Source organism: Leuciscus leuciscus, assembly GCF_965113295.1.
Source record: "Leuciscus leuciscus genome assembly, chromosome: 14".
NCBI lineage: Eukaryota > Metazoa > Chordata > Actinopteri > Cypriniformes > Leuciscidae > Leuciscus > Leuciscus leuciscus.
Window position 1 is genome coordinate 9611060 of NC_138738.1, and position 11273 is coordinate 9622332.

At 40.5% G+C, this 11273-nt stretch overlaps 1 protein-coding gene across 1 annotated transcript; it reads left to right on the plus strand.

Annotated features, from left to right (window-relative positions):
* The first annotated feature begins 2089 nt into the window (after positions 1 to 2089).
* mdfic2 (MyoD family inhibitor domain containing 2) lies at positions 2090 to 11029 on the plus strand. Its single transcript, XM_082189485.1, has 4 exons — positions 2090 to 2521; positions 2625 to 2701; positions 8823 to 8999; positions 10566 to 11029. Exons 2-4 carry the CDS (start codon positions 2629 to 2631, stop codon positions 10817 to 10819), a joined length of 504 nt encoding a protein of 167 aa, XP_082045611.1. The 5' UTR covers positions 2090 to 2521; positions 2625 to 2628; the 3' UTR covers positions 10820 to 11029.
* The last annotated feature ends 244 nt before the right edge of the window (positions 11030 to 11273 follow it).

Genomic DNA, 11273 nt, shown 5'->3' on the forward strand with positions numbered 1-11273 from the left:
TGTATAATAGGCTTACTATAGTGAATCAAAAAGACAAAAAGACATTTTGAACGGATTGATAATGTATTGACTCATTTAAATTTTTGAAGAAGAAAAAAACAACTTACATTTTGTACCTTTAAAGATAGCACATACTCAGCACCTGATTTGACAAGACATCTGGTATAGTCAAGCATTCTTATTTTATTTTCAATTTCTTATTTTATTTTCAATTAGCAGACCTCTTTTTCTGTAAATATATGCAAACAAAACTGATTAAAACTGCATATAATTGCATGTTGGCCTTGGATGATATATAGCTTTAAAATCTTGCAAAGTTTGGTATCAAATCTTAAGTAATTAAGATTGCAATCCTTCAAAGTGATGTTATGCAGTTTTTTATGCATTATGGTTTTTGTGAAATGAAACATGCATTGTACTGAACCTACAGCATTTGATTCATTTATTTTAATGTGTGTTTTTTCCCTAGGTGGGTAAGGAATTGGCTTGTTAGCATCAACAATTAGCTCCTGCTGGTAGATACTAAAACTGCGCCTTTATGATAGCAAAATATTTGATTTCCTTTTTTCAAAAGTAGCTGAGTAATCTTACAATTTTTTTCTCAATCAATTTAATTGTATTATAGTTGATGTTTTACCAGTGGCTGACTATTTCAGATGCCCCTTAAAAGTATGAAATTATCTAATTATATTTTTCAACCCATGTCTACCACTTTAAATGAGGGATCAGCTACATAACAAACAGGCATTTCATTATCATTATGGCACAAAGCAACATATTGTAATGATGGAATCCTAGTGATCTTAACATAACCAGCTTAATCTGTATCCTGCCTGTTGTTTCCAACCTGTAACATTCTTCACACTTAACCAGCACTCACTGTTGAAGAAGGCATCTGGCTTAGTCCAAACCCACAAACATACCCACATCTTAATTTTTCAATTAGCAGGCCCCTTGTTCTCTAAACATATGCAAACACAGCGGGGCATCCTTTAAAATGCAACTCTAATCTGCAGGCTAGTTAGAGTAAATTGGCAGGCTTGTAAACCTTGAGAAATCTGAATAGAGCTCATTATCAGTTTATCTCTGCTGACTGGCTTTCATATGAGGAGCATGTGTTGTGAGCTGAACTAGATTGTTTTGTGTGAACACGGGTATGTGTAGACATGTTTGTGTGTAAAGAAAAAGCTACTGAACTTCAGTGCAGTAGTGCTACAGGCTACAGCATAAGGCTCTGAATAAAAAAATAAAAAAGATTCTTGTGAAACTGTGTGAATAATGCTGGAAGTAGCAAGTACGTTCATAATTGGGTTTCTTCAACTTCTGACACTTTTATGTCCCAAGGGTTGATTTTTATTAACACTTCCCATTCTTTTTTTATATATATATATTTTTTATATATATCCAGTTCACATTAAAACTGTCTTGGAAAGATTTGATCATGCCTTGATTATTCATTTTTCCAATGCAGTTTAGTACATATAGATTGTATATCATTTATCCCAGACTAAGACTTTCAATATGAAAATCAATCAAATATGTCTAAATTTGAAAGACTATGACAATTTAAACTAGTAAAAAAGCCTAATATTTAATATATATTGCAATATGTATTGTGTGAAATGTATGAGGATGTTTCAAAATTGCCTTTTTTTTCTCAACTGTCCAATTGTTGTAATTTCCCCCACAAACAATTTTGCATGTTAGACAAGTGAATAATTTCACTGAAAAGCATTCAGTAAAAGTTTAGCATCAAGGTAAACAGCACTTGCAAACAAATGATTTTTGATGTGCATAATTTCCAATCAAGCAAATAGTTAAATAGTAAAAAAAAAAAATAATTATTGAAAATAACTGAAAATATTGTTTCATTGTATTTAACATAGATATACAGTATAGCTATTACATTTTATTTAGCAAGACAAAAGAGTTGGACATTTTATACAAAAAAAAACAAAACAAAAAAAACCGTTTAAATAGGCTGTTAACGTTAGGCTAGTTTACAGGGCCAAAATGCATATAAACACCCAATTGAGAAAAAAAAAAAAAGTGGGACACCTCAGCATCAAATATGCATCTTAAGGCGTGTTTGAACATTGATAGCGAGATCTAGCCATACATTAATCATATTTGAATGAAAAACGTGAGAAAGTGTATCGTTACCTTGAGTTTTTGTTGTCAAACGCAACACGTCACGACCATAGCACGACGTCATCGGTGGACTTGGGTTGGGTGTGTCACACATGTCAATCAAAGTTGATGCTCACTTTAAACCAGCAGTGACGACTAGCGGGAGTGTGAGAGAAACGAAACCCTTTGCTTTTGACGACAGTATACTTCTGTAATTTTAAATCTCAGTAACTTTCTTATTATCTATTTAAGTGAAATACCTAGACGTGTGTAGCTTTAACTGCTTAAATGCGCATGCGATTATTTTTGTGTTGCTGAAGGCGTGTCGCGCATTCTGCTTAGAGCTCTCATGTGATGCATTTATATTGTCTTCACTAAGATTATATCAATGGTAAGTTTTCATACACAGTTTTAGCAGTGTCTTTGTGGGGGGGTTTATGAATCGGTTCATTATTAACTTGATATTTGCTTTGATATTTGAATCACACTGTAAGACAGATGGCTGGACAAAACTCTGAAATCGAGCTTGATTTGATCAAAACTGAAGAGAGAAGGTCTTTTGTAAAAGCTGGTAAGTTAGTAATAAACAATGTAACATGTTCAAACATTAGTCTAACACTGTTCGATTTTTGGTATGGTGCATTATGTATGTTATGAGAACAATGTTTTCTCACTCATTTTGAGATGGTTATTGATTGAAGAATGAGTGCATTAGCTTTCACAGCAGTTAGAAATAGGCAAGGTGAATCCTGTTCCTTGTCATAATGGATCTGTTTTTATCCCTTTTCCCCTATAAATATCCCTTTCCCCATCCAGTAAATCCCCCAAAACCTTAAATTGTTTTTTTTTCAATGGATTTTACTCAGAGACTAAAATAAGTTGAGACCGGGGTTAGTTGTCACACTGTCTATGACTCCTTAGATCTCCATATTTATTTATCATAAACACTTGTATTAGAGATTATATCACGCATAAAATGGTAATGCATGACAGATGTGCTGTGATTGTGAACAGCTGATAATGGCACACCTGAGAATCTGCCATTTAAATCCTGGGACTGTGTTGTCAAAAAGCATGCGCTCTCCCGTAATAAAACAAAGATTAATCTTCCACATCCGTCATATCATAACATTTTCACTTCTCAAAACGAGAACACAGTGAAGACAAACTACAGAACTTTCTGGAGAAACAATTCTTTATCCTCTTTTCTAAATTATTCAATCTGAACAAGGAGAGAGAGAATAAAAAAGGCCAATACAGCCCAAAGCCATTTTCATTTGTCTTTCCTTTCTCTTTTTTATTTTAGACTAACAATGCAGATTCCTCTACGGAAAATATGTCCCGCGTGTTAATTAATCATAAGACATTAAATGTTAAATAAAAGAGAGAAAAGCACATTGAATAATTCATTTGGGATAGGTGGAAGAAAAAATAAACAAGGTAGTGCAGCCAAAGCAATGATTCATTAATAGTTTGCATTCAGATCTGGCAGATTCATTATTGAATGATTTCTGGGCTCACTTTGAAACCAGTGAGAGCATAGGAACACATCTCAACATGTCTTCTAGACAAGCCTTGAAAAACATTGCTTCAGGATGAAAGAACTTTTGAAACCGGAACTGACATGGTGGATTAGAGAACATTGATTATTTTGTATATATAGTGGTGGATTTGTTTCTGACAGGGATCTTTAGAGTATTTAAAGGGATACTTCAGTATTTAGCATTAAGCTTTGTATTAGTTGAAAACCTGTAGTATTTTCGAATTACCGTGCTTTTCACCCTCATATCCCCCTGAGACGAGAGATTTATGTATTTTTTGTCTGAAAAAAATCCTCCGATGACGCAAAAATCATAATTTTGCGTCATCGGAGGATTTTTTGGCCAGAGGCTAAAGACTACAGCCAGTAGGTGGGGCTGTCCCGCATGTTTTCAACCCGCCCATAGAGGGTGGGATCTCACTCACAGAATGTACACATAGTAGTGGATTCTCAGGATGCCTGGAACACACAAATGTCATCTGGCACCAGATACAGACATCCAAGAAGGAGAAGAAAGACCTGCATGTGGTTTTCTTGGATCTTGCCAATGCCTTTGGGTCAGTGCCGCATGAAATTCTGTGGACTGCGTTCAAGTTCTTCCAAGTCCCAGAGGGTATCACAAGGCTGGTCAAAGCCTATTTCCAGGACCTTCAATTCTGTGTGACAGCATAGGCCAGTACAACTGCCTGGCAGCACCTCGAGATAGGCATAATGGCGGGCTGCACTATCTCTCCACTGGCGTTTACCATGGCGATGGAGCTCATTATTCGAGCATCCCGATGGGTGGTAGGAGGGGAGCGGTTGAAGAGCGGGCTGCGTCTTCCTCCAATCAGGGGGAATCACAACAAATGCATGCACCAAACGCCTGCTGGATAAACTCCAGGGAAACATCAAATGGGCAAGAATGGAGATTAAACCCAGCAAATCCCGCAGTATCTCCATTGTCAAGGGCCAGCTTACCAATGAGAGGTTCCAGGTCAACAACGAGCCAATACCAACAGTTCTGGAGAAGCCCATCAAAAGCCTCGGCCGCTGGTATAGCACAGAACTCAAAGACTCGAAGCAGGTGGAGCAACTCAGGCAGGATACAATCAGCGGCCTCAAGAAGATCAACAACACTGGTCTCCCAGGGAAGCTGAAGCTGTGGTGCTTTCAGTTTGGGCTGCTGCCCCGTCTCATGTGGCCAATTTCTATCTATGAGGTCACGCTATCCCATGCCATTCGACTGGAGAGATTAGTGAATGTACAAGTGAGGAAGTGGCTTGGACTGCCGAGATGCCTTACCAGCATTGGCCTGTATGGCAACGGAGCCCTCTCCCTGCCAATCTCAAGCCTGGTGGAGGAGTACAAATGTGCCAAATCAAGGCTGGAAATGACTCTGACAGAATCCCGGGATCCAGTCGTCAGAGGTGCTGCTCCTACCCTAGCAACGGGGAGGAAATGGAAGCCGTCGGCAGTGGTTGCGGCGGCAAAGGCTGCCCTCAGACACTGGGATATAGTGGGGCATGTCCAACATGGCAGAGGGGGCCTTGGATTGGAAGCAGCAACACCCACATGGCAAAAGGCTACTCCAACCGAACGGCGGCACATGGTGGTGGAGGAGGTGCGCCACCAGGAGGAAGCAGCCAGGTGTGCCAAGGCTGTCTCCCAAGCCCAGCAAGGTCGCTGGATAAAGTGGGATGGCGTGGAGAGGAGAAAAATCACATGGAGTGAGATGTGGGGCATGGAGGCTAATAGGCTAAGTTTCATCATCAGAGCCACTTACGATGTCCTGCCCTCCCCAACCAACCTACATCTCTGGTATGGAGAGGACCCAGCCTGTCCCCAGTGTGCAGCCCCAGCAACCCTCAAACACATCCTGGTGGGTTGCAAGACCAGCCTAACTCAAGGAAGGTACACCTGGCGCCACAACCAAGTGCTGAGGTGCTTGGCTGCCGAACTTGAGAACAAGAGGGTAACCACCAACGCCACGCCTCTAAATGCCCAGACTACCATCCCACGGAGAACAACCTTCATGCGGGAAGGGGAGAAACAGTGGACTAAGCCATCATTCCCAAACTCTGGCCCACTGAACGCAGCCCAGGATTGGGAAATGCGGGTAGACCTTAACCAGAGGCTCACCTTCCCACCCGAAATTGCAGCAACCAACCTGCGCCCAGACCTTGTCCTCTGGTCCAAGTCCTGCCGGCGTGTCTTCATCATTGAAATGACTGTCCCATGGGAGGATGCCATCGACGAGGCATTCGAACGGAAGAGGCTGCGATATGCCAACTTAGCAGCTGAAGCAGAGGGGCGGGGCTGGAATGTGAAGGTGTGGCCAGTGGAGGTGGGATGCAGAGGTTTTGTAGCCAGTTCTACCACAAGGCTCTTGAAGGAAGTAGGGATCAGAGGGCAATCCCAAAGGAGGGCAATCAAAGAACTTGCCACTGCAGCGGAACGGAGCAGTCACTGGCTGTGGCTGAAACGTAGGGACGCAACATGGGCTGCCAAATGATCGCATGATGCCACCAACGTGCGACACACACCCGGGTCTGATCAACCCGTGGTGGGCCAACCCCGGCAGAGGGTGTCTTGTGATAAGTGGCCGAAACACCCAATGAGGTCGGGCACACAACTGAAGATGTGTCGCACTGGTGGCACCATGAGTTCTGTGCCAAATTTCACCCCACCCAAGATGACATCCCCATTCAATTGTTGTGCTGAAAGTTAGGGATCTTTAACAACCAGTCCTAGTAAGAATCAGCCGTCTTTCTTTGGAAGCTAAGCTAACAGGCTCTTGTTCTGTGGAGAAAGCTGAGTAGTAGGAGAAAGCTGAGTAGTAGGGGTTACCATCCTCTTTTTCCCGGACATGTCCGGCCGTCGAGATCGTCCAAAATGTCCGGGATTCGGCTTTTGCTTTCTGCAGTCGCCATTCATTGTTTACATGCACACCTTTTGTTTCAATCTAACTGAATTCATTCCGATTGGTGAATCTGAATGTAGTGTTTACATGAACGCTAAACAAGTGATCGGTCGATGTGCGTTTTAACATTGCTAAGAAAATTCCCGCTCCTCCGTGAGAGATGCGAGACCGGTGCGTCTCAGTAATCACGCCACCGGCCTCGCGCCGTTCTCCCGCGGCCCTCAGTCTCATCATGCTCGCCACAGTAAATATAATGAATGGCGACTGTAGAACGCAAAAGCCGAATCCCGGACATTTTGGGCGATCTCCAAATCCCGAGCAGACTCGTCACGGAGTCTCACTAGTAGCCGAGCCTTGTTGTTTTCAACTGCGCTCTCTTACCGGTAGACGCGGCTTGGGAGTGGCCTCCTAGGGCAGCGAAGCAAGTGCATTTTGGGAGTTGTTGTCTTTCATCCACATAAGCCAAAAATACATTTTCTGGCTTTTCTCAGTCTAGAAAGCTTCAAATTCAAAAATAATTTCACATTTCTTCTACATAAATGACCTATTTTAAATACACATTCATCTTTCCAGAGGTGAAGTATCCCTTTAAGTGATTTTAGCATTGCAAAAAAGAAATGTGCAGATATAAGTAAGCTTTCCAAAAAACTGTTAAAAAAAACTGTGTATGAGTGACTTCTGGCTCAGCCAATGGTGTGAGTTTGGGGTGGGACTATAGAGTGCAACAGTGTCCACCCACTTTTTCATAGGGATTCAAAAGTCTTCATTAAAGAATTGACTTCTGGAACCCAACTGTGGCATTCTATATCTGTTTGTTTGCAACTTGTGGATCCATTATTTTTTCTACACTCTTCATTACGACGAAAATGAATGGGGACCAGGGCAGTGAAGCTCCAAATGGACACAAATAGCATCATAATATTTCCCCATACATCTCTGGTGCTATATTTAGACTTTTCTGAAGTCATATGAAAGCATTGTGAGGAAAAGACTCGATTTATATAGAAAATCCACAATAGGAAGCCGTACACATTTTCTTTTTTGGATGAACTGTTCCTTTAATGCTTTAGAGAATTTTTTAAAGATTGACAGTAAACAAAATTAATATAACTTTTTTGTATAATCTCACTTATTACACTGTCACAAAAAAAAAGGTAGAAATGCTTGGGCAGTGCCCTTTCAAAAGGTACACCTTTACACTTTATTTTACCCAAAGGGTGCATATTAGTACCTTAAATGGATAGTTCACCCAAAAATGGAAATTACCCCATGATTTACTCACCCTCAAGCCACCCTAGGTGTATATGAAATTCTTCTTCCAGACGAATTCAATCAGAGTTATATTAAAAAATGTCCTGGATCTTCCGAGCTTTATAATGGCAGTGAATGATCGTTTATGTTTTGAAGTCCATCACAGTGCACCCATTCATGACAAAAGTGCTCCATGCGGCTCTTAATAAAGGCCTTCTGAAGCGAAACGATGCGTTCGTGTAAGAAAAATATCCATATTTAAAACTTTTATCGACTAAAATAACTAGCTTACGACAGACGGCTGTACGCATCGATATATGGCGAAAGAGTAACTTTTGACATGACGCATAACGCAGTGACGAATGCGGAAGCGCAGAGGATACAGCAAAACAAAACACCAGTCACAAATTAGAAGTCTAAAACGAGAATTTTTAAAGAGAAATGTCGGGGGAGCTTGAGTTTGTTTGAACCGCGAGAGTTCTACTTCTACGTCATACATTGTCAAGTGATACTCTTTTGGCGTAAGTCGACTTGCGTAGGACGTCTGCCAGAAATGTGTTATTTTAGTCTATAAAGTTTTAAATATGGATATTTTTCTTACACAAACGCATCGCTTAGCTACAGAAGGCCTTTATCAACCCCCAAGGCCGTGTGGACCACTTTTATCATGAATGGATGCACTTTTATGAATTTCAAAACATAAATGGCCATTCACTGCCATTAAAAAGCTTGTAAGAGCCAGGACATTTTCTAATATAACTCTGAGTGTATTCGTCTGAAAGAAGAATGTCATATATACTTACTGTAGGATGGCTTGAGGGTGAGTAAATCATGGGGTAATTTTCATTTTTGGGTGAACTATCCCTTTAAAGGTACATATTAGTATGTTTCGACAGTTTTTGTACCTGAAAGTGTAGGTGAATATAATCAACCATATCTTTCTCAATATAAATGTATTGTAAGCATGCAGATTATTCAAAAACACCTTTTCTTTTTCAGGAGCGGAGGTGTCCAGCACAGCAACTGGGAGGCTCTCACCCATTCCTGAGCTGGATCCCTGGGAGAGAGAAGCAGACACAGACTCTACAGAATTCACTTACTCCTTATGCTCAGTTGACAGGTACAGCACGGCCGGCTCCTCCAGCAGCTCCCTGTCTGACTCCCAGGAGAGTGGAGGTGAGTCACGCATCATCACACCTGGGTTTGGGGATTGGCCAGCTTCCTCTTTCCCAGACCCCCATAGTGCCCTAAAGTGCTCTAATGAATAATAATTACAACATCAGCTGCCACCATGAATTGTCTTGTATTAAAATTAAAACTCCTAATTTTCTCTCAAATGAGCAGTGGTTTTATACATGATCTTGTTTTTTTTTTAATCCTTTGATTTTTTTATGAATTTATATGTTGCCAGAAGCAAATAATTATGCATTTTTAAATTGTAAATTATTAAAACGTATCTTTAATTTAAAATGAAAACTAAGGAAAAGCTTGTGATTTTAAAGCTGTCTACATCAGTTGAATAACTGAATTAAGCAGCACATTTGATTAAACTTACATATAGAGATGAATTATTAAAATCATGCGCTGAGAACTCTTTTGCTTGAGTATTACGATTCAACAGCTTTTTCAATATGAAATTAATTAGAACAATATATTTCCCTTCATTCAGCCAGTAGGTTCAGATGAGTTAAGGTGCTGCAGTCATTATGTCGTAGTGTCGAGCTTTACACATGCGTTACAATGCCTTTCCTGGTGTAATATTCAGAGGTTAATCTAATTCCAACTCTTATGCTCAGAGGCAAGGGTATTTTGTCCTGCATTATGCTCAAATCTACTTAAAGTCTTGAAAGCCCCATTTGAAGGTTTTTTATTTTTTTATTTTTTTACATAAGACCCTAGGCTGTGTGGAAACATTTCTTAAAAACAGACCATCACATTAAGTCAACTTTGCTAAAATCCTGCTAATTATTTTGAGTCTGTGTCATTCTTCCATTTATTCAATCACCTGGAAGTCTTTCTCTCTCCAGCAGAGCACAGATGATCTTGTAAGGGAAAAACACCTATACAGACAGATGATAATTGATTACATCTCCACACAGCTCTATTCCTTCTCTCTTTGGAAGGAAAAGGTGATTCAGTAAATTATGCATGTGTACAGAAGTGCCCAGCGAGAGCTGGTGGGCTTTTAAACTGTTGTATACAAGAGGTGCAGACAGACTGCAGGTCAATAAGGGCCTTTGAGTGTCTATACCCATCAGCCGAACTCCCAAGGTGAGAGTTTTCAAAGAGGCATTTAGGTTCTATAACATACAAAACACTGTGTGGGCTTTCTAAGCTCTCGGCATGATCGCCATGTGTCGTTCATTGAAGTGCTTCATTTCAGCATTTCTGACATCATTTTTGTGCTTTTTTTTTACTATTTGATGGTAATGGCATGCTGTGTTGGACAGATGTGATTATTTCAATTAAATTCTAAATGGATGCATATTGTAATGTACTGTAGTACATTTTTGAATATGTGCAAACAGTGTGATTTCATGATATGTAACTAGCATCTGTACATATTTTAGATACCTCACGTTTCTGCTAACTAAACAGATAAACTGCAAGTGTACCCTCCATTAGGGAGGTTTTACACACTTCTTTATTGCTTCTTAAATGCAGCCATGAATAAAGTATAGATGCTTTAGCACTCCCTGTTAACTGCCCACAATGTCATGATTTCTTATTTCTGTTGTTCAGAGCTCTGTGCTGGGATTGTACTGAATTGTCTCTTCTGCCGATTCTACGACCTGTTCCTCATGCTACCTGAAACATGCGAGCGAGCTGCCATCTCCATCTGCCCTACCTACATGCTTTTCTCTCCACCCACGGAACCTGCGCACACCAACTGGAACTGCAGTTGTGATTTTGACTGTGGACTTAGGGACATCTGCCATGAAACAGGGGAATGCCTTGAGCTAGCGATGGAAATTTCGGAGGTTTGCTATCACTAAGGTGCCTTCAAAACTGAAGACGTCAAAGTTGCTTCGTTGGAAGAACACTTTACAATTTTGTGTCACTTTGCAAATTTTGTATCAAAGAACACTACGGTCTATGCCAAAGCAAGCTAATAGATGCCCATTTAGAGCTAGAATTATCAACTAAAAAAAATATACTGTAAACATTTAAAGCTACTATAAGTGATTTCACATGAAATTGCTACTTTTCCCTAGCCTAGAAATCTTAGCGGCAGCAAAAATGATTTTGCAGCCAGGGTAGTCTAGCAACTCTAAGGTTGACTTTCGTGCTGGAAAAACCTAAATTGGGTCAGGCCAATCACGTCGTGTATAGAGTAGGCAGGGCGGGCTTAACATACTGTAATGACGACAGAGTTGCGACGGTTCCCTGCTACTTGCGACGGTTCCCTGCTAAACAAAGAAGAGCTGCTGCTGGAGAACAGTCTTTCGA

Coding starts and splice junctions, on each gene's coding strand:
- mdfic2 (XM_082189485.1), top strand. CDS start 2,629: ATGGCTGGACAAAACTCTGAAATCGAGCTTGATTTGATCAAAACTGAA. Junction 2,702..8,822: donor AAGGTCTTTTGTAAAAGCTG/GTAAGTTAGTAA, acceptor TTTCTTTTTCAG/GAGCGGAGGTGTCCAGCACA. Junction 9,000..10,565: donor TGACTCCCAGGAGAGTGGAG/GTGAGTCACGCA, acceptor TCTGTTGTTCAG/AGCTCTGTGCTGGGATTGTA.